The sequence below is a fragment of the Halichoerus grypus genome, chromosome 5 (assembly GCF_964656455.1).
Source record: "Halichoerus grypus chromosome 5, mHalGry1.hap1.1, whole genome shotgun sequence".
NCBI classification, from domain to species: Eukaryota; Metazoa; Chordata; class Mammalia; order Carnivora; family Phocidae; genus Halichoerus; species Halichoerus grypus.
Window position 1 is genome coordinate 64,843,314 of NC_135716.1, and position 23,538 is coordinate 64,866,851.

At 40.2% G+C, this 23,538-nt stretch overlaps 1 protein-coding gene, 1 long non-coding RNA gene and 1 other non-coding gene across 4 annotated transcripts in view; 2 read left to right on the forward strand and 1 right to left on the reverse strand.

The window, feature by feature from the left end:
• The first annotated feature begins 151 nt into the window (after positions 1-151).
• On the forward strand, positions 152-22,722 carry LOC118555379 (uncharacterized). 2 transcript variants are annotated; one of them, XR_004926945.2, is made up of 4 exons: positions 152-655; positions 1,423-1,500; positions 9,481-9,593; positions 22,653-22,722. It is a non-coding gene; the product is annotated as an uncharacterized LOC118555379 (long non-coding RNA). The 2 variants fall into 2 exon arrangements; XR_013447860.1 differs by lacking the exon at positions 1,423-1,500.
• Positions 356-428, forward strand: TRNAR-ACG (transfer RNA arginine (anticodon ACG)). The gene has a single exon. It is a non-coding gene; the product is annotated as a tRNA-Arg (tRNA).
• Positions 22,585-23,538, reverse strand: part of DNAJC5B (DnaJ heat shock protein family (Hsp40) member C5 beta) — a 57,364-nt gene continuing 56,410 nt past the window's right edge. The window contains exon 4 of the mRNA XM_036123509.2: positions 22,585-22,679. Coding sequence (XP_035979402.1) covers positions 22,585-22,679 — 95 coding nt within the window. The remainder of the gene's footprint in view (positions 22,680-23,538) is intronic.

Sequence of the window (23,538 nt, forward strand, 5' to 3'; positions counted from 1 at the left end):
GGGTGGATCTCTCGTGCCCCTTGAAATTCAAACTCAGAAACCCGAGCAAGTACAGCCGGGGGTTAGAAGTCGAATAGAGCATGCGTAACTGGGGAACGGGGAGGGGAAGGGAGTAAATGACTGTGTATTGTTTCACGCGTGCGCAGAAAGACAACCCAGCTTCCCCTCGTGGGATCCGGACCCACCGGGGAAAGGGGCTCCCTTCTCTTGTGTCCGGGGCTGGTGGTGCTGGGACTCAGAGAATCCGAGGCCACGTTCCTTTACTTTTCCTTTACTACCCCACATTGAGGATGGCTGTCGAGTGTGGCCTTACCACTCTGTAATCTGTACATCCCCCAGTTTCTCCGCATGTGGAGGGCCAGTGGCGCAATGGATAACGCGTCTGACTACGGATCAGAAGATTGTAGGTTCGACTCCTGCCTGGCTCGAATTTTTGTCACAATAGATTTTAAAAACCAAAGATTACTACTTCTTTAGGGTTCTTCAAATCACAAATGCTAAGAATATTTTACCGCACTTTGGACTCAGAAAGCTGTTGCGCGTCGTTTCCAGTACCACCCCGTCGAACTCTCGAGCACTAACGAGACGCTGCCGCCCTCGAGAGCGCTGCGGCCCCCGGGGGAGGGCCGCGCTGAGGAAAGCTCAGGGACTCCAGGTAGGAAGCCAGGTGAGGGAGCCGGGAAGGGGAGCCTGCAGTCCCCGTGACGAAGCTGGTTGAAACCCCAAGGCTGCTTCTGCTTCTGCTTCAGCTTCCTTCTTCGGGTCTTCTAAGACAGCTGAAGACTTCAGTCACTGAGTCACTAGAGAAAGTGCCCACGCACACCCCCGACATTGCAGAGGAAAGAAAGTTAAACACTGTCTTTTTGATCCGGTTCCTATTTACATTTCATCTTAACAAGGGTCCTGAGCCCCTCCTCGGTTGTAAGCACAGCGTAAAAACCGTCTAGTGACTTGGGTTCTGCCCTCAAGGGTCTTTGAACCAACAGGATGTAATGTGGCTTTGAACAAATTGAGTTTTATTTTGAAGTTATTGGTCTTATTTGTGGGGAGTAGTTTAGAATTCTCTCTTAACTCTCCCCAGGTAAGACAGCAATTCCCCCAAGTAAAAGCTTTAATGTGAAATTGGGGAAGAGATAAATTAGGGAAGAGAAAATGTGGAGTTAGGGGAAAGTGGGAAAGCAGCTTCCTTAAGGCTATACAAACGGTTAAAGGAAGCTAAAAATTGGGGGGTCAGGGGACACAAGTACAGACCATTTGAACAAAATGATGGTGGGTTTTATTTTTGTTTCCTAGTGAACATTTTGCCATTTTTGAACGTAACAAGCTGATATATGTTTAAAATTACATAGTGTTTCTTTCTGAGAGTTAAAAAAAATTACCTCTGTGGGAAGTTGGGGACATATGTTGCACCCTTTCCCCCAGGTTTGTTGACAGAACCTTGAAAATTAGGCCACAAGGAAAGAGCCTTCATCTTATTCCTACTTTCTCCTCATTTTACAGGTAAGGGGTTTATTATTTGCTAAGGTCAAGGTCATGGCTATCATTGCACTGTGGGAGAAACTGGCTTCCTGGTCTAACCCCTTCTTGCGCTTTTTCCCCAGCAGCCAGCCAGAGTAACACCCTCCAAGAGGGCCAAGATGGTGTGTGATTTCTGGCTCTCTTACTGTGACAGAAATTCACACAGAGCTAATGTAAATCAGAGACATTTACTGTAAGGTACAGGGGTGTCCCAGGGAAACCAAGAAGGAAATGAAACTGGGCTTCCTTAAGGTTTTTCTCTCAGTGCCTCTCTGTGCCTCACTATATTTCTCTAGTGCTCACAGTTGGCAACATGGTTTCCCCCTCACAACCTATTGCTGTAGATCAAATGTCTGTATCTCTCCCTGCCACACACCCAAATTCATGTTGAAAATCTAATGCCCAAGGTGATAGTATTAGGAGGTGGGGCCTGTGAAGGGTAATTAGGACATGGAGGTGGAGAGTGCCCTTATCAAAGAGGCACCTGAGAAATCCCTCCTCCCCTCCACTGTGTGTGGGCACAGTGAGAAAGAAGTTCAGCAGTCTGCAACCTTGGAAGAGGGTCTTCACCAGAACCTGATCATGCTGGCACCCTGGTCTTGGATTTCCAGCTTCCAAAACTGTGAGAAACAAAATATCTTGTTTATAAGCTACCCAGTCTGTGGTATGTTGTTACAGCAGCCTAAATAGATTAAGATGTCTATCAACCAGAGACTCTCTTCTCTTTCTCAATCCTGACTGCAAAACTCTTCTTTGTCTGGCCTCAGTTAGATGCTCACCCTTGGTCCCCGAACTGTGTCCAGGGGTCAGGATTACATGCAGCCATCAGGGCGGGCTCACCTATAGCCATATAGGTGGGCACGTATGATTGCCCTCCTTCCTGGGATTCCAGTGAAGAGCTAATAAAGACAAAAAGAAAAAAAGTCTATGCAGCATGAGAGACAAAAGTAGTTGCAATGAGCAAACCTGAGATTTTAAACAATTTCTGGGATGTGGAATACAAATGAGGTTATGTAGACCCATAACCCGGAATGGAGAAAAGCACAGCTCAGAGTGCACATTCTAGAAGCTAGCAGACAAAACTACTCTCCCCATGGAGCTCGCAAGAGGCTCCAGGCACAGAGGCAACAGCACAAAGGTCAAAGGCCCACAACATTTTGCAGCTGCTGCTGCATTTGTCCCAGGTGGAGCTGCCTGGAGAACTGCTTAAGCAGAATAGATTAGCCTAGGGAGAGCCCAGGTGGTGAATACAGGGCTGGGGAGATAGGCATAGTAGAGCCTAATAATAATAGACATGGAGAGAAAGAAAGGCCACCTCACCCCACTCTCAGATAGCAACTCTCCTTGAGTTAGTAGTTTGGGGGATTGGAGGGCAGCATGGCTATTTCCTCCCATGCACCATTAATGTAAAAGCCTGCATGTCCGCAGGACCAGCCATTTTACAGACACAAATCAGTGTAGTCCTTTATTCATGAATATGAACAAATGTCTACCAGACATTTGAGAGGAAACAACTTAAAAAAGAAAGTCCAAGATAAACACACAGCAACTGATTCAAGAGGAAACAGATAATGCAAGGAATAGTACAGAACTGTTTTTTGAATTGATATTAAAAAAGGAGCAATGAGAAAATAGTTGAGTTCTTGAAAACTAAAAGTTTGCCAAAGTGAAAAATAACATATTGGTCATGGCTAAAGATCAAATTTGGAGATATAAAAGATAGAATGGAAAATACCTCCCAGGAAACAAAAATACAGAGAGCAGAAAATATAAAAGCATGGGGGATAGGCCCGGAAGACACAAGGCTTTAGAGTTCCAGAAAGAGAAATAACAGAAAATGCAGGAGTGGAAGAAAGACATTAGTCATCAGATCAAAAGTGCCATCCAAATATAATGAATGAAAAAAACCATGCCTGGACAGCCTAGTGAAATGTAAAAGCACTGAGGATAAAGATGAAATCCTAAAGGCTTTCAGAGATGGGGATAACAAGCAAATAACAGGCTAACTACAAAGGAAAGAGAATCAGATTATAATCAGACTTCTCAGCAATACTGGATGCTAGAACACAGTAGAGCAAGACCTTTGAAGTTCTGTGGGGAAATAATTTTGAACCCAGAATTGTATAATCAATCAAAGTAGCAATCACCTATGAGAACAAATAGGTCACACTTGTGAGTGTCATAAAATTTAAATCTTTTAAAATTTAAATCTTTTAAATTCTTTTCTGAAACAAAAAATAAACATTACTTGAAGATGTTATACTGATGATGTTCTCTAGGAAGCAAAAGCTGACACAAAACCAGAGTACAGAATAATAATGGGGAGTAACGTCCTGTGAATGCAAAAGGGGAGGACACAGTATTATGTAGTATTAGGACGCAGCAATGCAGACCTGATAGTCTCTGCCTTGGTACCTGCAGAGCACAGATTTCCCTTTAGAGGACTCCTGAGTTGGATAGGAATGATAAGGTTTTCATGCAATCACTTTGCTCAGTCATTGGCCAAAGGCTGAAAACCTCCTCTGGAAAGCTGAGGTGGACCCTATAACACCTGGAGGCTCTCAGTTAACCATCCTCCTTGAAGCTGGGCAGTTCCTTCTTGAAAGGCAATCTGGCAATCTAGCAGCAAATCTGTCTGCCACAGATGTACTTCAGCACAGCAACAACAACAACAAAGGGGTAGGGGGGAGAAAAGGATACAAGAAAGAGGAGAACATAGGATTTAAGAAAAAAGGGAACTGACCAAGGAACTCAAATCCCAGGTTGGCAGTGATGCAGCAGGCCAAGAAAGCAATCAAGACAAATTAGGAAAAAACAAAAAGGGTCAGAGGGCTCTGTGAAGATGATCTCTCAAGAAGAGAGTGGATTCTTTCACAATAGTAATGTCATTAAGGACCAGGAAGACTTTAGAGATACTGCAAAACATGTCATTTTTGCAAGCCAAAGATAATTAGAAAATTTTGAAAAAAAAATTACAAAGAGCTTTATAAAGAATTCATGGTCCAAATATAAAGCAAACTAAAATATGGTACAATTTTGAGAGATTGATGGCATATATTATGGACTAATTTTCCCCTACCCCTCTCCAAATTCTAGTACTGAAGCCCTAAGCCCCAGTACCTCAGAATGTGACTATATTTGGAGATAGGGACCTTTAAAACGGTAATTAGATTTAAATGAGGTCATTAGGGTGGGCCCTTATCCAATGTGACTAGTGTTCTTATAAGAAGAGACTAGGACACAGAGAGAAACACCAGACATGTGCATGCATAGAGAGACAACCATGTGAACACACAGCAAGAAGGTCTGCAAGCCAAGGAGAGAGGCCTCAGAAGAAACCAAACCTGCTGAAACTTTGATCTTGGACTTCTAGCCTCCACAACTGTGAGAAAATACATTTCTGTTGTTTAAGCCACCCAGTCTATGGTATTTTTTGAGGCAAACCTAGGAAACTAAGACATAATTGGTGAGGAAAAAGAAATTTGCTTTCTTTTTTGCATTCTTTGGTATTGTTTACATTTTTGTTTAACTATATGCAAGTTATTTTACAGACACAAATCAGTGTAGTCCTTTATTCATGAATATGAACAAATGTCTACCAGACATTTGAGAGGAAACAACTTAAAAAAGAAAGTCCAAGATAAATACCTCCCAGGAAACAAAAATACAGAGAGCAGAAAATATAAAAGTGTGGGGCAGACAGTTTCATAATTGTCATCTAATAAAAATTGCTTAGAAGTGAAGGAACTGATGACCAAAGATATGAAATGACTTACCTTCAGGCACAGAGTTGAGTAATGGCAGATGAGAAATCAGATCTCCTAAGTCACCAGCTAGGATTCTCCTTAGCGCTACTTGGTCTCCCTGTCCTCAACTGGACACTTGAGTTAGACTGGACTGCTGGACTTCTTCCTAGGAGGAAGGAGGTTGAAAGGCAGTTTCTGATGTTAGGCAAGGTTAGACAATGACCAGGACATTCTGGGAGTAGCAGTGTTCCATTTATTAAAGGGAACTCTCTTCTTACCTCTAGAACACAAAGATCAAATCCCTAAGATTTGTTAACTAACAGTGGTGCTCCACAAAAGTTATTTACGATACCCTGAGATCTGAAGGAAAAAAACATTGTTCAACTTGAAAAATACCTTACACATATGCACATGAAAGAACTTTCTTCCTTTCAGTTGAGGAAACCATTCCACAGATCAGGAAGCTCTACCAAGAAATGTTAAATAATTTCTTCAGGATGATTCTCCAGATTGGGGGAGCAGGGCTGAACTCGGATTTACTTAGTGCTCATCCATGGCCTTCTGTAAATGTGTACTATATCCAAGAAGGATTCCACAAGATTGAAATGAGAACACTTGCTTGTTGTGAGAAACCACAGAGATAACATTTCCAAAGTCAGAAAGGGAACCATTCTGGAGAACTCCAGGGGAGATACAGTGGATTTGTGTTATTTGCAGTAGTTAGGTTCTATACAGTCACCACAAACAGTGGTTTAATGAATACTGAACCATTGCTCCCAGGGGAAATACAAGGTTAAGTTCCTGTGGGCCTCTGTTCACAACATTTTTCTTAAGTGATCAGTATGTGTTTTATGTGTTACTGTTTAGATACCTTATTTAAGATATATTATTATGAATGACCATGAAATAAATTTTAGCAAGTAGGGAAATTTGCAAAATATGGAATCTATGAATAATGAGGATTAATAGTATTATCAGGCCAAACTAAATCTTGAATTACATGATGAATAACTATGTGATCTTAATGAGACTAGCCCTCAGGCCCCTACCTCCATTAAGGAGGTTCATGGGAACCATTTGTACTACAGGCAGATTGCAGGACTGACCCATCCAATTCCCAGGGCTCCATAAGACTTCAAGTTATCTGCAGTCTTTCACACTCAGGAAAAGTAGGACTGTCATATTGTTCATACAGTGTCTTTCCCAGAGGTATGATTTGGGGGGGGGGGCTGGGAAAAGATGTTGCAGGGAGATTTGCTTCATAGATTCATATTTATTCCTTTACTAAACATTTACTCAGTTTCTACTATGTGCCAGGTACGTGTGTTCTAGAGCTGGGGATGCAGCAGTAAGCAAAACAGCCACAAATTTCTACTCTGATGGAATACACATTTTGAAGGACAGACAGACAATAAGTTGACAATAAATGATATATAGTAGGCTCAACAATGGTGAATGCCAAAGGAAAAGATAAAGCACAGGTGTATCCAGAGTGTGGAGGGTACTGTGCTTTTCACAATGGCAAATTGACATAGACTACCAGAAACAAAATAAATTGCTGCAAAACACACACACACACACACACACACACACACACATTTATTTTAAATGGTGGGAGACCAAGTTCCAGTTCCAGTTCCTTTAGGAAAAATTTGTTTGCCAAGTTATATTTCCTATGAAGAAATAAAGGTTTGCTAATTTAGATATCTGACATAAATAATGGTATGTTTTTACTAATAGAAACTTCACAATTTGTACCTTATTTTGTACAATGGAGAAAAATTGACTATAATTTCAATTTTATTATGAATAGATAATTAAAGTCATGAAAAGATTATGCATCCTGTTGTATGAGTGATATTGAAATGCCTTGTTTTTATATATAATAGTAAATGTTCTCATCCCAATCTTAGGGAATCAGAATAATGGAATAGAATTATTAACTTGGATTTATAGACCTATGGTATTCACCTTTAGTGGGGGAGGGACAAATTCAAGTATATTGAGTATAAGCACTGTTTTGATATTAAATAAGTAGTTGTATCTAACAGTACAGAATTCAAATGTCTTATGGTGCCATGGTGGTATAGTAATTAAGCAGATAGACCCTAGAGCTAGGCTACCTGAGTCCAAATGCTGGTTCTCTTCTTACTAAAGTTACAGGTTAATTGACAGCTCCAATTTTCCCATCTGTGAAATGAGAAATAATAGTACCAACTTCATAGGTTTGCTGTAAGGCTTAAGTGAATTAATGTATATTAAGCACTTAGAATAGTGTCTGGCACATAGTAAGTGCCCTATATATGCTTGCTATTTAAAAATATATTAAAAGTTTTCTTAGCACTGTCTATAATCTTGGAAAATTATGGCAGGAACTTTACCAGAATTTTGTCAGGATTGTTTACGAATATCAACTATTCTACAATCACTTTTAAAATTAAAATGAAAATCCAACTTTTCACTCACTTGGTTAATGTTGCAATTATTCACTGGTCAGACAAGAGAAAGTGGCAGACAGCTACCAAGGCCACTAAGGCTTCCCAAGTAAAGAAATGCTGCAGGGAGGAGGAGGAGGAGGAGGAGGGAAGAGGAAGAGGAAGTAGAGACAGAGGAAGTATTTGGGAATTTGCTCTTTCAGATTTGGGGGTTTTGAGTCTTTGAAGATATGCTTTTGAAGAAGGCACTGAGGATTAAGAAAGGGTGATTACCTAGAGGAATCTTAAGCTACGAAGGGCAGTTAAAGAAAAAGGTACATAATAAATAGAGTATTCTTTTTTTTTTTTTAAGATTTTATTTATTTAACAGAGAGACACAGCAAGAGAGGGAACACAAGCGGGGTTGGGGGGAGACGGAGGAGCAGGCTTCCCACGGAGCAGGGAGCCCGGTGTGGGGCTCGATGCGGGGCTCGATGTGGAGCTCAATGAGGGTCTCAATGCGGGGCTCGATCCCAGGACCCTGGGATCATGACCTGAGCTGAAGGCAGACGCTTAACGACTGAGCCACCCAGGTGCCCCAATGGAGTGTTCTTTTGAAAATAAGAGAACTCTGGGAAGGAGTTGAGCAGGGAGGTGAAGAGGGTTAGTTTTCAGGAAGGACAAATGTAGTTGGAAATATAAGATCACCATGGAGAGGCAATATAGTGCAGCTATTAATACTATGGATTTGAGGACGGGCCTGCTCTACCCCTTACTGGCTGGGTGATCTTGGCCAAGTTATTTAAACTTTCTGTGGTTTAGTTTGTTAGTCTGGAAATGGGGAATGATAATGCTGATAGTACTTGTCCCATAGATAGTGTATTAAGTGCATATATAAATATAAAATATATAAAGCTAGGAAAAAGCTCTTAGGGCAGTGTCAGGTACTAAGCACTATGACTATTGGTTATTATTGTTCATTTGACAGATTTATTTTTAATTCATGAAAGAATAAATCATCTTGTTCAAATACAAATGCTCCTGTGATCCTAAAAGCGATCACTTCCCACCTCCTTTCAAATCCTCTATTTTGGGGGATGGGATGTGCTAGAGAAGAGGTAAGAGAGAACAAAGAAAAGCAGAAAAGAAGCAGGGAAGTGAATCGTTTTTATTTTCTATTAAAACTTTACCCTCTTACTCAGAATAACCTGTATCTTTCAGGTTTGGGTAGCTAAAATTTTACTTTTTGAGTATGCTATATATTGAGTTTACAAAATAAATCCCAGGGGCACCTGGGTGGCTCAGTCAGTTAAGCAGCTGCCTTCTGCCTGGGTTATGATTGGGGGGGGGGGTCCTGGGATTGAGCCCCATGTCACGTGCCCTACTTGTGGGGAGTCTGCTTCTCCCGCTCCCTCTGACCTTCCCCCGCCCCACAAGTGTGTGCTCTCTTAAATGAATAAATAAAAAATCTTAAAAAAAATAAATTCCATGCTAAATACAATAAACTTTTGAAATGAAGGCATTTTATATAAAACTGTTATGCTAATAAGTTAATCTATATATTGATTATATGTTTCAGTTCCTGATGCCTTCATCTGTTCCTCTTAAACCTAGGTTAGTTAGCTTTGAAATATTGCTTTATGTAATTATAATAAATAATCCTGAAAAATGCCAGTTTAGTAAATAGCTAATGTATACATGCCTGAATAGATCATTTTTAAAAAAATTTAAGGAAATGTTGGAATTTCATTCCCAAAGTGAAAATCTGCACTAAAAATTTCCCCCCAATTATTTTTCACCAGAAAAGAAAGTGCATTGCAGATCTCTGAGAAGAGATGAATCTGGACAACATTTCAGGAGTGAAGATTATTTGGGTATCAGAGCAGCTTACTCAGAAGCATAAAACCTTCACCAGGTAAGATCCTCTTCCTGGACCTGGGAACAAGGATGTACCTGGGGGGCTCTCAGGCATTGAAGAAGTTGATAATAAGATTTTCAGCTATTAGAAAGCTGGGTTGGCAGCCCCAGTAGCGAGCAGAATGTGTTAACAGCTGTCCTATTACTGTTGATTTGATTCTGGGAATTTAGTTTTGCTTCTTGGGGACAGCCCTGAACAGCATGAAAATTCCAGAAAGTTGTATCACTCCCATTCATTTGATGCTGAGCATGTTTAGGTCTCTTTTTGGAGAAAAGCTTTTCTCAGAAATGGCATATGTTGTAAGAATTAATTAATCAACAGGTATTTATTAGTTCCTACTTCGTTTTTAGCACTGCACAAAACTTACTCTGACTGTAAGATGTTATTCTGCAAATCACTGCTAATTTGAGCCATCTACAGTTTGGAAATGGCTTTGTTATACAGAAACTGGTTATACACAATTTAATCTAAATTTCTGGCCCTTTGTAGTCTAGAACTGCTCAGAACTAATATACAGGTAAATGTTATTTAGGTGCTTAGGAGGAGTGCAGGCTGGAAAAAGAGGGGTTTTGGAGAGGAGGACTTTGTTTCTCAAATAAAGGTTTTTCTTTGTTGGAGGACTGGTGCTCTGGAAGTAGATTTGCCTTCATATCGATGAGGAGTAAGGGAGGGCAGGTGCTGAAGTGTTTTTTTTGTTTTTTTTTTATTATGTTAATCACCATATATTACATCATTAGTTTTTGATGTAGTGTTCCATGATTCATTGTTTGCTTATAACACCCAGTGCTTCATTCAGTACAAGCCCTCTTTAATACCCATCAAGAGGCTAACCCATCCCCCACCCCCCCTCCCCTCTAGAACCCTCAGTTTGTTTCTCAGAGTCCATAATCTCTCATGGTTCATCTCCCACTCCGATTTCCCCCCCTTCATTTTCCATTCCTGCTATCTTCTTCTTTTTTTATTTTTTTTAACATATAATGTATAATTTGTTTCAGAGGTAGAGGTCTGTGATTCAACAGTCTTAATTCACGGCGCTCACCATAGCACATACCCTCCCCAATGTCCATCACCAAGCCATCCCATCCCTCCCACCCCCCACCACTCCAGCAACCCTCAGTTTGTTTCCTGAGATTAAGAATTCCTCATATCAGTGAGATCATATGATACTTATCATTCTCTGATTGACTTATTTCGCTCAGCATAACACCCTCCAGTTCTATCCACGTCATTGCAAATGGCAAGATTTCGTTCCTTTTGATGGCTGCATAATATTCCATTGTATATATATACCACATCTTCTTATCCATTCATCTGTTGATGGACATCTGGATTCTTTCCACAGTTTGGCTATTGTGGACATTGCTGCTATAAACATCGGGGTGCACGTACCCCTTCAGATCACATTTGTATCTTTGGGGTAAATACCCAGTAGTGTGATTGCTGGGTCGTAGGGTAGCTCTATTTTCAACTTTTTGAGGAACCTCCACACTGTTTTCCAGAGTGGCTGCACCAGCTTGCATTCCAACCAACAGTGTAGGAGGGTTCCCCTTTCTCCGCATCCTCACCAACATCTGTTGTTTCCTGACTTGTTCATTATAGCCATTCTGACTGGTGTGAGGTGGTATCTCATTGAGGTTTTGATTTGGATTTCCCTCATGCTGAGCGAAGTTGAGCACTTTTTCATGTGTCTGTTGGCCATTTGGATGTCTTTGGAAAAATGTCTGTTCATGTCTTCTGCCCATTTCTTGATTGGATTATTTGTTCTTTGGGTGTTGAGTTTGATAAGTTCTTTATAGATTTTGGAAACTAGCCCTTTATCTGATATGTCATTTGCAAATATCTTCTCCCATTCTGTCGGTTGTCTTTTGGTTTTGTTGACTGTCTCTTTTGCTGTGCAAAAGATTTTTATCTTGATGAAGTCCCAAGAGTTCATTTTTGCCCTTGCTTCCCTTGCCTTTGGCGATGTTTCTAGGAAGAAGTTCCTGTGGCTGAGGTCGAAGTGGTTGCTGCCTATGTTCTCCTTTAGGATTTTGATGGACTCCTGTCTCACATTTAGGTCTTTCAACCATTTTGAGTCTATTTTTGTGTGTGGTGTAAGGAAAGGGTCCAGTTTCATTCTTCTGCATGTGGCTGTCCAATTTTCCCAACACCATTTGTTGAAGAGACTTTTTTCCATTGGACATTCTTTCCTGCTTTGTCGAAGATTATTTGACCATATAGTTGAGGGTCCATTCTGGGCTCTCTATTTTGTTCCATTGATCTAAGTGTCTGTTTTTGTGCCAGTACCATACTGTCTTGATAATTACAGCTTTGTAATAGAGCTTGAAGTCTGGAATTGTGATGCCACCAGCTTTACTTTTCTTTTTCAATATTCCTCTGGCTATTCGGGGTGTTTTCTGGTTCCATACAAATTTTAGGATTATTTGTTCCATTTCTTTGAAAAAAGTGGATGGTATTTTGATAGGGATTGCATTAAATGTGTAGATTGCTCTAGGTAGCATTGACATCTTCACAATATTTGTTCTTCCAATCCATGAGCATGGAACATTTTTCCATTTCTTTGTGTCTTCCTCAATTTCTTTCATGAGTATTTTATAGTTTCCTGAGTACAGATTCTTTGCCTCTTTGATTAGATTTATTCCTAGGTATCTTATGGTTTTGGGTGCAATTGTAAATGGGATCGACTCCTTAATTTCTCTTTCTTCTGTCTTGTTGTTGGTGTATAGGAATGCCACTGATTTCTGTGCATTGATTTTATATCCTGACACTTTACTGAATTCCTATATGAGTTCTAGCAGTTTGGGGGTGGAGTCTTTTGGGTTTTCCACATAAAGTATCCTATCATCTGCAAAGAGTGAGTTTGACTTCTTCTTTGCAGATTTGGATGCCTTTTATTTCTTTTTGTTGTCTGATTGCTGTGGCTAGGATTTCTAATACTATGTTGAACAACAGTGGTGATAGTGGACATCCCTGCTGTATTCCTGACCTTAGGGGGAAAGCTCTCAGTTTTTCCCCATTGAGAATGATATTCGCTGTGGGTTTTTCATAGATGGCTTTTATGATATTGAGGTATGTACTGTCTATCCCTACACTGTGAAGGGTTTTGATCAAGAAAGGATGCTGTACTTTGTCAAATGCTTTTTCTGCATCTATTGAGAGGATCGTATGGTTCTTGTTCTTTCTTCTGTTAATGTAGTGTATCACATTGATTGATTTGCGGATGTTGAACCAACCTTGCAGCCCAGGGATAAATCCCACTTGGTCATGGTGAAGAATCCTTTTAATGTACTGTTGGATCCTATTGGCTAGTATTTTGGTGAGAATTTTTGCATCCAGGTTCATCAAGGATATTGGTCTGTAATTCTTTTTGGTAGGGTCTTTTTCTGATTTTGGGATTAAGGTAATGGTGGCCTCATAAAACGAGTTTGGAAGTTTTCCTTCCATTTCTATTTTTTGGAACAGTTTCAGAAGAATAGGTATTAATTCTTCTTTAAATGTTTGGTAGAATTCCCCTGGGAAGCCATCTGGTCCTGGGCTTTTGTTTGTTGGGAGATTTTTGATTACTGCTTCACTTTCCTTAGTGGTTATAGGTCTGTTCAGGTTGTCTATTTCTTCCTGGTTCAGTTTTGGTAGTTGATACATCTCTAGGAATGTGTCCATTTCTTCCAGGTTATCTAATTTTCTGGCATATAGTTGCTCATAATATGTTCTTATAATTGTTTGTATTTCTTTGGTGTTGGTTGTGGTCTCTCCTCTTTCATTCATGATTTTATTTATTTGGGTCATTTCTCTTTTCTTTTTGATAAGTCTGGCCAGGGGTTTATCAATCTTGTTAATTCTTTCAAAGAACCAGCTCCTAGTTTTGTTGATCTGTTCTTCTGTTCTTTTGGTTTCTATTTCATTGATTTCTGCTCTGATCTTTATTATTTCTCTTCTCCTTCTGGGTTTAGGCTTTATTTGCTGTTCTTTCTCTAGCTCCTTTAGGTGTAGGGTTAGGTTGTGTATTTGAGACCTTTCCTGTTTCTTGAGTAAGGCTTGTTTTGCTATATACTTTCCTCTTAGGACTGCCTTTGCTGCATCCCAAGGATTTTGAACAGTTGTGTTTTCATTTTCATTTGTTTCCATGATTTTTTAAAAATTCTTCTTTAATTTCCTGGTTGACCCATTCATTCTTTAGTAGGATGCTCTTTAGCCTCCATGTATTTGAGTTCTTTCTGACTTTCCTCTTGTGATTGAGTTCTAGTTTCAAAACGTTGTGGTCTGAAAATATGCAAGGAATGATCCCAATCTTTTGGTACCGGTTGAGACCTGATTTGTGACCTAGGATGTGATCTATTCTGGAGAATATTCCATAGGCACTAGAGAAGAATGTGTAATATGTTGCTTTGGGATGGAATGTTCTGAATATATCTGGGAAGTCCATTTGGTCCAGTGTATCATTTAAAGTCTTTATTTCCTTGTTGATCTTTTGCTTAGATGATCTGTCCATTTCAGTGAGGGGGGTGTTAAAGTCCCCCACTATTATTGTATTGTTGTCGATGTGTTTCTTTGCTTTTGTTATTAAGTGACTTATATAATTGGCTGCTCCCATGTTAGGGGCATAGAGATTTACAATTGTTAGATCTTCTTGTTGGATAGACCCTTTAAGTAGGATATAGTGTCCTTCCTCATCTCTTATTATAGTCTTTGGTTTAAAATCTAATTTGTCTGATATAATGATTGCCACCCCAGCTTTCTTTTTGTGTCCATTAGCATGGTAAATGTTTTTCCACCCCCTCCCTTTCAATCTGGGGATGTCTTTGGGTCTCAAATGAGTCTCTTACACACAGCATATTGATGGGTCTTGTTTTTTTATCCAATCTGATACCCTGTGTCTTTTGATTGGGGCATGTAGCCCATTTACATTCAGGGTAACTATTGAAAGATATGAATTTAGTGCCATTGTTTTGCCTGTAAGGTTACTGTTACTGTGTATTGTCTGTGTTCCTTTCTGGTCTATGTTACTTTTAGGCTCTCTCTTTGCTTAGAGGACCCCTTTCAATATTTCTTGTAGGGCTGGTTTCATGTTTGCAAATTCCTTTAGTTTTTGTTTGTCCTGGAAGCTTTTTATCTCTCCTTCTATTTTCAATGACGGCCTAGCTGGATATAGTATTCTTGGCTGCATATTTTTCTCATTTAGTGCTCTGAAGATATCATGCCAGTCCTTTCTGGCCTGCCAGGTGTCTGCGGATAGGTCTGTTGCCAGTCTAATGTTTCTACCATTGTAGGTTACAGATCTCTTGTCCTGAGCTGCTTTCAGGATTTTCTCTTTGTCTCTGAGACTCGTAAGTTTTACTATTAGATGTCGGGGTGTTGACCTATTTTTATTGTTTTTGAGGGGCTTCTCTGTGCCTCCTGGATCTTGATGCCTGTTTTCTTCCCCAAATGAGGGAAGTTCTCTGCTATAATTTGCTCCAATATACCTTCTGCCCCCCTCTCTCTTTCTTCTTCTTTTGGGATCCCAATTATTCTAATATTGTTTCATCTTATGGTATCACTTATATCTCGAATTCTGCCCTCGTGATCCAGTAGTTGTTTATCTCTCTTTTTCTCAGCTTCTTTATTTTCTATCATTTCTATCATTCTATCATCTTCTATATCACTAATTCTCTCTTCTGCCTCATTTATCCTAGTAGTTAGAGCCCCCATTTTTGATTGCACCTCATTAATAGCCTTTTTGATTTCGACTTGGTTAGATTTTTGTTCTTTTATTTCTCCAGAAAGGGTTTCTCTAATATCTTCCGTGCTTTTTTCAAGCCCAGCTAGTATCTTTAAAATCGTCATCCTGAACTCTAGTTCTGACATCTTACTAATGTCCGTATTAATTAGGTCCCTGGCAGTCAGTACTGCCTCTTGTTGGTTTTTTTTGAGGTGATTTTTTCCATCTTGTCATTTTGTCCAGAGGAGAATAGATGAATGAGAGAACAAAATGCTAAAAGGGTAACAACAACCCCAGAGAAATATATGCTAAACAAATCAGAAGAGACCTGAAACTGGGGGAAAAGAAAGGGAAAGAAAGAAAAAAGAAAAAGATAAAAAAAAAACCAACCAAACAAACAAAAAAAACCTGAGTACGATCAAATATGATCAGGCTGGTGCATAGATCAGTGCCACACACTAGATTTTGGGTGTATTTTGGTCTGTTAGAAGAAAGTGCCTCCCAAATTTTAAAGAAAGAAAAGCTTATATATGTACAAAAATAAGGGTAAATACGACGAGGGGATGGAATATGACTGTAAAGATGATGAAATTTTTAAAGGATTTTATAAAAGGAATTGAAAAGAAGTTGGTTGAGAAAAGAAAGAAGAGGATTAAAAAAAGGGGGGGGAGAGAATGTGATCAGGCAGGAGACTAGAACAAAGCCATACACTAGAGATTTAGGGTATATTTTGGTCTGTTAGAAGAAACTGTATCCCAAAATTTTAAAGAGAGACCAACTTATATATATATATCAAAAATAAGTTTAACTACTATGAAGGGATAGAATATGACTCTAAAAATGAAAAATAAAAAAGATTTTTTAAAAAAGGGGATTGATAAGATATTGGTTGAAAAAGGGAAAAAGAAAAATTAAAAAAAGAAGAAAAAGAAAATTAAAAAAATTAACTTTGAAAGACTAAAGAATCATGGGAAAAAAGCCATGAATTCTATGTGCAGTATTCCCCTAGTGCTGGCGTTCTGCCGTTCTCATTGATTGGTAAATTTGGTGTTGGCTGGCTGTTTTTGCTGATCTTCTGGGGGAGGGGCCTGTCGCAGTGGTTCCCAAATGTCTTTGCCAGAGGTGGAATTGCCCCGCCCTTGCCAGGCCAGGCTAAGTAATCTGCTCGGGTTTGCTTTTGGGAGCTTTTGTTCCCTGCAAGCTTTCTGTTCGGCTTTGGAGGACAAGAGTGAAAATGGCGGCCTCCCAATCTCTGCCCCAGAGGAGCCGAGAACTCGGGCCGCACTCCTCAGGGCGCCCCCAGAGAAAAGCAGTCAGTCACTCCCGTCTCCCCGGTCTCCGGCCGCACTGCGTGCTCACCCGGCCTGTGACCGAGCGTTTCTATCTCTGGCACCCAACCGGTATGGAGTCTCCAAACCTAGCAGATCCCTGCGATGTGCTCCCCACCGCTCCTCCCGGGGGAGGAAGGGGAGTGTCTCCGGATCTGCCGCTTGTTGGGTCCCTGCTGGAGGAGCAGTGGCCCGACTGTGCCCCAGATCACAGTTTATGGCAACCCCAAGCTGAGAGCCCATTCCTCGGCTCCATCTCTGCAGCCGGCTTCCCCGCTCCGATACCTGGGAGCTCTGTCACACTCAGGCACCCCCGGTCTTTCTGTGACCCTGAGGGTCCCGAGACCACACTGTCCCAGCGAGGGTTCCACCCCACGCTTAGCCACTGGAGTGACGTCCCTCAGTGGAGCAAACTTCTAAAAGTTCCGATTTTGTGCTCTGCTGCTCTATCACTTGCCAGAAGCAGCCGAAAGAGGCCCCCTCCCCCACCGTCTATCTTCCCGAGTATCGCCTCGGATTCACTTCTCCGCACATCCTACCTTCCAGAAAGTGGTCACTTTTCTGTTCAGAGAGTTGTTGCTATTCTTTTCTTCAATCTCCTGTTGAGTTCGTAGGTGTTCAGAATGGTTTGATCCCTATCTAGCTGAATTCCTGGAACCAGACGAAATTTAGATCTCCTACTCCTCTGCCATCTTGCTCCCCCTCCCCCCCGTGCTGAAGTTTTTTAAAAAGATAATGCTGTAATTGGGTCAGAGGCTTGATTGGGTGCCAAACTACCATTAATTTTATAATAATTGTTCATATTAATATCCAAAAAATAATATACTAAACCTCCCTAAAAACTAAAGATTCTAGCAGCTTTTGCATTTCTAGCAGGTAGGAATTTCTCTATTCTATGATACAGGTTAAACATTTACTCATTTAACAAATATTCCCAGGCTGTTTATCATGTGTCAGGCATTATTTTAAACACTGGGGATTCAACAGGACACAAAAACAGCCAAAAATCTTTGCCTTCATGGTGTGGGAGACAACAATAAGCAAGATTAAAAAGTATGTTAGTGAAAGGTACTAAGGAAAAAAGTATAGAATAGGAAGCATGAGGTGGGGTACAGTTCTAGGCAGGGTGGTCTGGGAAAGTGTATGAAGAAGTGACATTTGAGAAAAGATCTTGGGGAAGCCTCTTCATGGTCTCAATACATTATATGTTCTAAATTAATTCTGACTCAGAGTTGAAGTTTAACAAGGTAGTGTGAAATTTCACCTCAGCCACATTTTGAGAGTCCCCCCATCCTACCCCACACTTCCTAGGGATGTTTGGGGTCCTCAGGGTTTCTGTCTTCCTCCTCCAAGTATGTTTCCAACCCCTCATCTTACTCCAGCCTGGTTGCTCCTGAAGTCTCTGTGTCCAACCCTACATGGTTCCTTTGAGGGGCCAGGTGTGGGTACAGGAATCTTTTGTTATGGCTAAGAAGCCAAAATTTAATTTTGTCACCCAGGCATCCAAGTGCTATCTCATCAGAGGGGCTCTCCCCTGTGGGCATGTTACCAGTGAACTGGGGAGACCCTGGGCCCTGGGGCCTTGACCCAGCCCATCACAAAGATGATGCTGAAGGTTCTTGGCTTCCTCATGAGAAAGAATTCAAGGACAGACACAACACAGTGGACGAGTGACACAAGTGTGAAGTTTATTAAAGCTCAAGTATATTCTCCAGATGTTAGAGCAGGCAACCTGAAGAGAGAGCTGCGCACCCTGGGGTTTGGGTTTCTATCTTTTATTGACCGTTGCCAACTAGGGAGTGCAATATTCCTTACTTGGGGCAGAGATTTCTTGGAAGCAGGGTTTTGGCTTTTTCTTCCTTATTTGGTCGGGAGTTTCCTGTCATGGCACCCACCATCTTGGGCCTGCATGGTTTGATATGGCTTCTTGTGGAGTGCTACCAGGACAGGCCTCTGACTTTCCTGATAGCTGGCCATGGCTTCCTCATTGCTAGGCTTCAGGTATCCTGTTAGAATCTAACTAACTGCCTATTTTAACAGACACAAGTCTGGGGTACTCTGGGAATTCCTCCCCAAACTCCCAACCCATCTTTAGTCTAGATGTCCCTCATGATGGGGCTACTTCTCTTCCTCAAGTTTCAGCATATATCTTTCTAACAGCCCTTCTCACAGCCCAAGCACCCAAACAAAAGCCTGGGTGGTGGTTTTCCAGGTGTCTCTCTACCTTCGTTTTTAACCTCCACGGTCATGGTAGCAAGGAAGTGACCTTTTTAAGATGGAATCTCAGAAGGAGAGCCCTTATTCCTTTGAGTCTTACTAAGGACAAAACAAAATTAATGTCTCAAATTACCTTGCCATGCATTCAAATAATGAATGTGGTCAATATGAATTATATTTATTTGTTAATATACTCAGAATTGTTTGAAAAATACTTCTGTTCCCCTTTGGCCTATTAGCATTATGATTATTTGTGCTTGAATTTGGCGGGGGTGGGGGGAGACATTCCTTTAAGAATATTGTTACCTGGACTATTTTTTGCTATCTCTCCCTGCCCTACCGGTTGGGGGGTAGATTTACAATAGCTCAGTTTATGTAAAAGACCAGTAAGTTGTGAAGATGGAGTTGCTACTGGCCAGCAGAGAGATTAGGAGACTAAAACAGGGGTGAGGGTCAAACGGAAGAAAGGTAGGAGTGGAAGAAGGGAGAAGAACAGGAAAGGAGATGGAGCACTGAGAAACAGGGAATGGAAGGGACAGAGGAGAAAATGAAGTTAGACACTCAGGATGAAGGGATGAAGAAAAAGAAATCTAGAATAAGGAGTGAGGACAATAAAGAAACAAGTGAGGAGCACTGACTCAGTGTTAAACTCATACAATCTGAAGGTCAGAAGTTTGACATGGGTGTCATTGGGCAAAAATCAAGGTGGTGGCAGGGCTGCATTTCTTTTTTTGGAGGCTTTAGAGCAGAATCCATTTCTTTAAGTTTTCCAGCTTTTAGAGGTTGTCTGCATACCTTAGTTTATGGTCCCTTTCCTCCTCGAACTTCAAAGCATATCTCTGACGATTCCTTTTTTTTTTTTTTTTTTAAGATTTTATTTATTTATTTGAGATAGAGAGTGAGAGCCAGGAGACAGAGGAAGAGGGAGAGGGAGAAGCAGACTCCCCGCTAAGCAAGGAGCCCAGTGTGGGCTCGATCCCAGGACTCTGGGATCTGAGCCACTCAGGCACCCCTCTGATCGTTCTTCTATAGTCACATCTCTCTCATAGCCAGGAAGGATTCTCCATTTTTGAGGAGCCATGTGATTAGATCGTGCCCACTTGGATAATCCAGGATAATCTCCCTATCTCAGAATCCTTAACAATGACATCTGCCAAGTGCCTTTTGCCATAAAAGGTGATATAGTCACTATTTCTGGGAGTTAGGATAAGTACATCTTGGAGGGGGCATCATTGTGCCAGTCACAAAGATTATGTAGCCCTAATTGGAACCCTCTGTGTAGATCAAAAAATCAAGCAGTATACTACCAGGTGGGTGTATTTCCAGGCTAGGAAACATCAAATGTGTTTTAGCATCCATATCATTTAAAATGTAGAAATAGAATGTCATTTATTCTCAAAGAATTAAGGCATGTGTATTTTGGTAAAGAAAAAGGCATACTTTTTTTTTATTATGTTCTTATGTAAAACAGCAAAAAATAAATGGATGAACTTTGAAACCTTATACAAAAGCCCTTACTCTGGTAACCTGGAGCCCAGGACTAGGTAGTAAGCCACTGAAGTGCTGGTTCATGGTGAGCATGTTTCTTCTTGGTGCTTCTCTGCTAAGATGCTTATGGATTCAGAATAACCACAGGTGACTCTGGATGGCAGCTTCAGTTGACCCCCCACATGATGCCTAAGTGGCCTCTCTTCGATGGAGAGTTGATCCTTGTTTCTATGTAGCTAAGGGGCATTCTGTAGATTCATTTCCTCATTCATCCTTAACATTTACCACACATCATTGTAACCAGTAATTAGCCCTTGATGGGGAACATTAATAAGAATCCCCTTATGAATTTAATTCCACCATCTGATTCTGATTCTGATTCATGCCCTGTTCTCATCTTTCTACTCTTATACCAGCTCTCTGGACAAGCTGGGAGTAGAAGTAAAAAATTCCATGTAAGAAAAATGAGGTCTGGGAGAGAAAAAGGAAGTTTGTGATTTACAGGTTGCAATTCAAAAATAGACCTGACCTTTTTGCTTAAAAAGACTCCAGGAAGGAAATGTAGTGGCTCAAATTATTCACAGACAGGGCTATTTATCTTATGTTCCCTTCAAATGGAAAGTAGCACTTGTTTGTTGAATATAGAGTTCCAAGCACTTGCTGGTCACTGTTAGTACTAGGTATCTTCGTGGGTTTTTGGGTAAGAGTTTATCTACATAAGAAGTCACATTATATTTGTCTGTGTATAAACATATACAGATTCATGTAAAACCAACTCAATATTTGTCAAACACTTGGCTTTGTAGAGTACTTTTACCTCAGCTCTTTCATCTTGTCTCACAGCAATTTGGAAGGTGATCAGAGCAAATAGGAAAATGGAGTCAGAGCAATTAGCCATATAATTCTCATCTCACTTGGTCACAGGGCTAGGTAGCGAGAGTTTAGATTAGAACCAGCTTTCCTAACTTTCCAACCAGGGCTTTTCGTACTTGATTGTCGATTAAAAAAAATTCCAGTAACTCAAGAGTTAAAGCAGAATTTTAATGACTTCAGAACTGTCAGAGCTGTAACACCAATTTTCACTTACAATGTGTATTTTAGGATTATTTGACTGTAATTTGGTGATGGTGGGAATAAGAAACAAAAAAAATGGCATTTCATGCAATATTATATAAAAACATAACAAGATCTTGAAAACTGCAATATTATATAAAGAACTAAGAAAAAACACTTTCTGTACTATTTTAGAACGTGGTTTTAGGACATGGCTTTGACCACATAATGAATATAAGGATCAAACAGTAAATGCAGACATGACCTTTGACCTTAATTGTTCAACATGCACAGAGCTGAGCATTTTCTGGTAAATGTAATTATTCCCACCAAAAATGGGGTAAATAATATGCCTTTAAATCTAAAGTTAGGCTGTAGAGTTTAGAATTCTACCTTTTACCCTACATGTTTCTTTTCCTTGCTGTCTAATCTAGGTCAGTTGTACAAAAGATGTTTTTACTTAAAAATGGTCATCATATTTTGGGGGGCTGGTTTGGACTCAGTATGATTTTCTGGATCATTTATACCATTTGACCAGGTTGAGATTTTGTTTTTGTTTTTTTATGCCAGTCTAAAAGTACACAAAACCTGTTTCTTCCTGGTTTTACTCATCAGTTTTCAGTAAATAACAACTTTTAATCTTTCAAAGATATACTTTAAAATTAAGTGATTTGTCTTTTTTACCTAATAATTTCTTCCTGCCTCTTGAAATATTTCTGTAGCCATATTAAATATTGGCAGGAAAAAATCTCCACACACAAAAAAAATTCCTCTTAAGTTTCCATGTGTATTTTGCTGATGATATTTGTGGCAGATAGGAATATTGTATTCAGTTAAATAGATGAAAAGTGGCTTCTGTTTGGAATGCTACTTTTGTCTGTAAGGAATTAGATCTGGGTCACATAAAGGGCAGGCTCATGAAACCTGTCCAGTGCCACTATCTTACCTCATGCAAGGAGCATAAAACAACTCTTCAGGCTTTTATTCATCAAAATGGAATGTGTTTCATTAGGAATTCTACTCAAAGAGTGAGACTGCATACTGAGAAAATTATGTAGCAATCATCTTTCCCTAACCTAAAAAATAAAATACGAATGTGGAAAAGTTCACAGCATTTCACGTCCTTTACCCTGCCCCACCCATGACCACCTGGTGACATGGTTTAACCAAGAGGGGGTACTGTGGACCCTCAATGGTCTCAATATTAAGAGTCTGTGCAATAACTTCGAGGTTCTTCTCTGATTAGCTGTGTTTTCTCATTTGCATTTGTAGGCTGGAGAACAACTGGAAAGTCCACATCTAAAAATAAACAAAGCAAAGCAATAAACACCATCTGATCATGTTACATTTCCTTTAATGGGGCAAGTGGTGGATATTTTTGTTGAAATGATGATTGACAAACCAATTCATTTCATAAGATATTGAGGATGCCTGCCCTTTAAAGGATTTCAAAAGAGAGGAGACACTGTCTTTACTCTTCAGTTAAGTTCTGTCAGTTATAGAATTGCTGAACGTGGTGAACCTGAGCTTTAGTTTTCACCATCTTGTGGGGATGAGGACAGGTCCATCACATATGTCGTATAGACCCTAGTGTATATATGTATTAAAAATGCCTCTTAAAGTTGTTCAGTGTACAATTACATATATGGCCCTGGTTGGGAGAGAGGTCAAAGCCCAGAGCTTGCTTAGATGACAGTTTAATAGGAAGCTCCCCACATAAAGCTAGTATCCAAAATGGTTATGCACTCTCTAAATCACCATACCCCTAAATCTACAAGGAAATTTGTTAGTCTTGAGTTTTGGTGCTGAGGTAAAAGAGGAAAGAACTCCCCTACAAATATTTAATGGCAAGCCAATGAGCACACATATTGGCAGACCAAATTTAAATATCTATATGTTCTAAGAAATTGCAAGCTGATAGTTTAATTTAAAATGGTCCAGTATAAGATGTGCTCCCAAGCACCTACCAGAAGAGGATGGCCCCATCTTCAACCCAGACCTCAAAGAATCACTGAAATATTGCTAAAACACATGAACTCAAGGTAAAAATGAATAGAAAGATAGGGGAGATAGAATTAGAGAAATAGAGACCCTCAAAAAATAACTAAAAAATTGTAAGAAACATGAACTCAGTAAAAAACAGGGAGAGAGAGAGAGA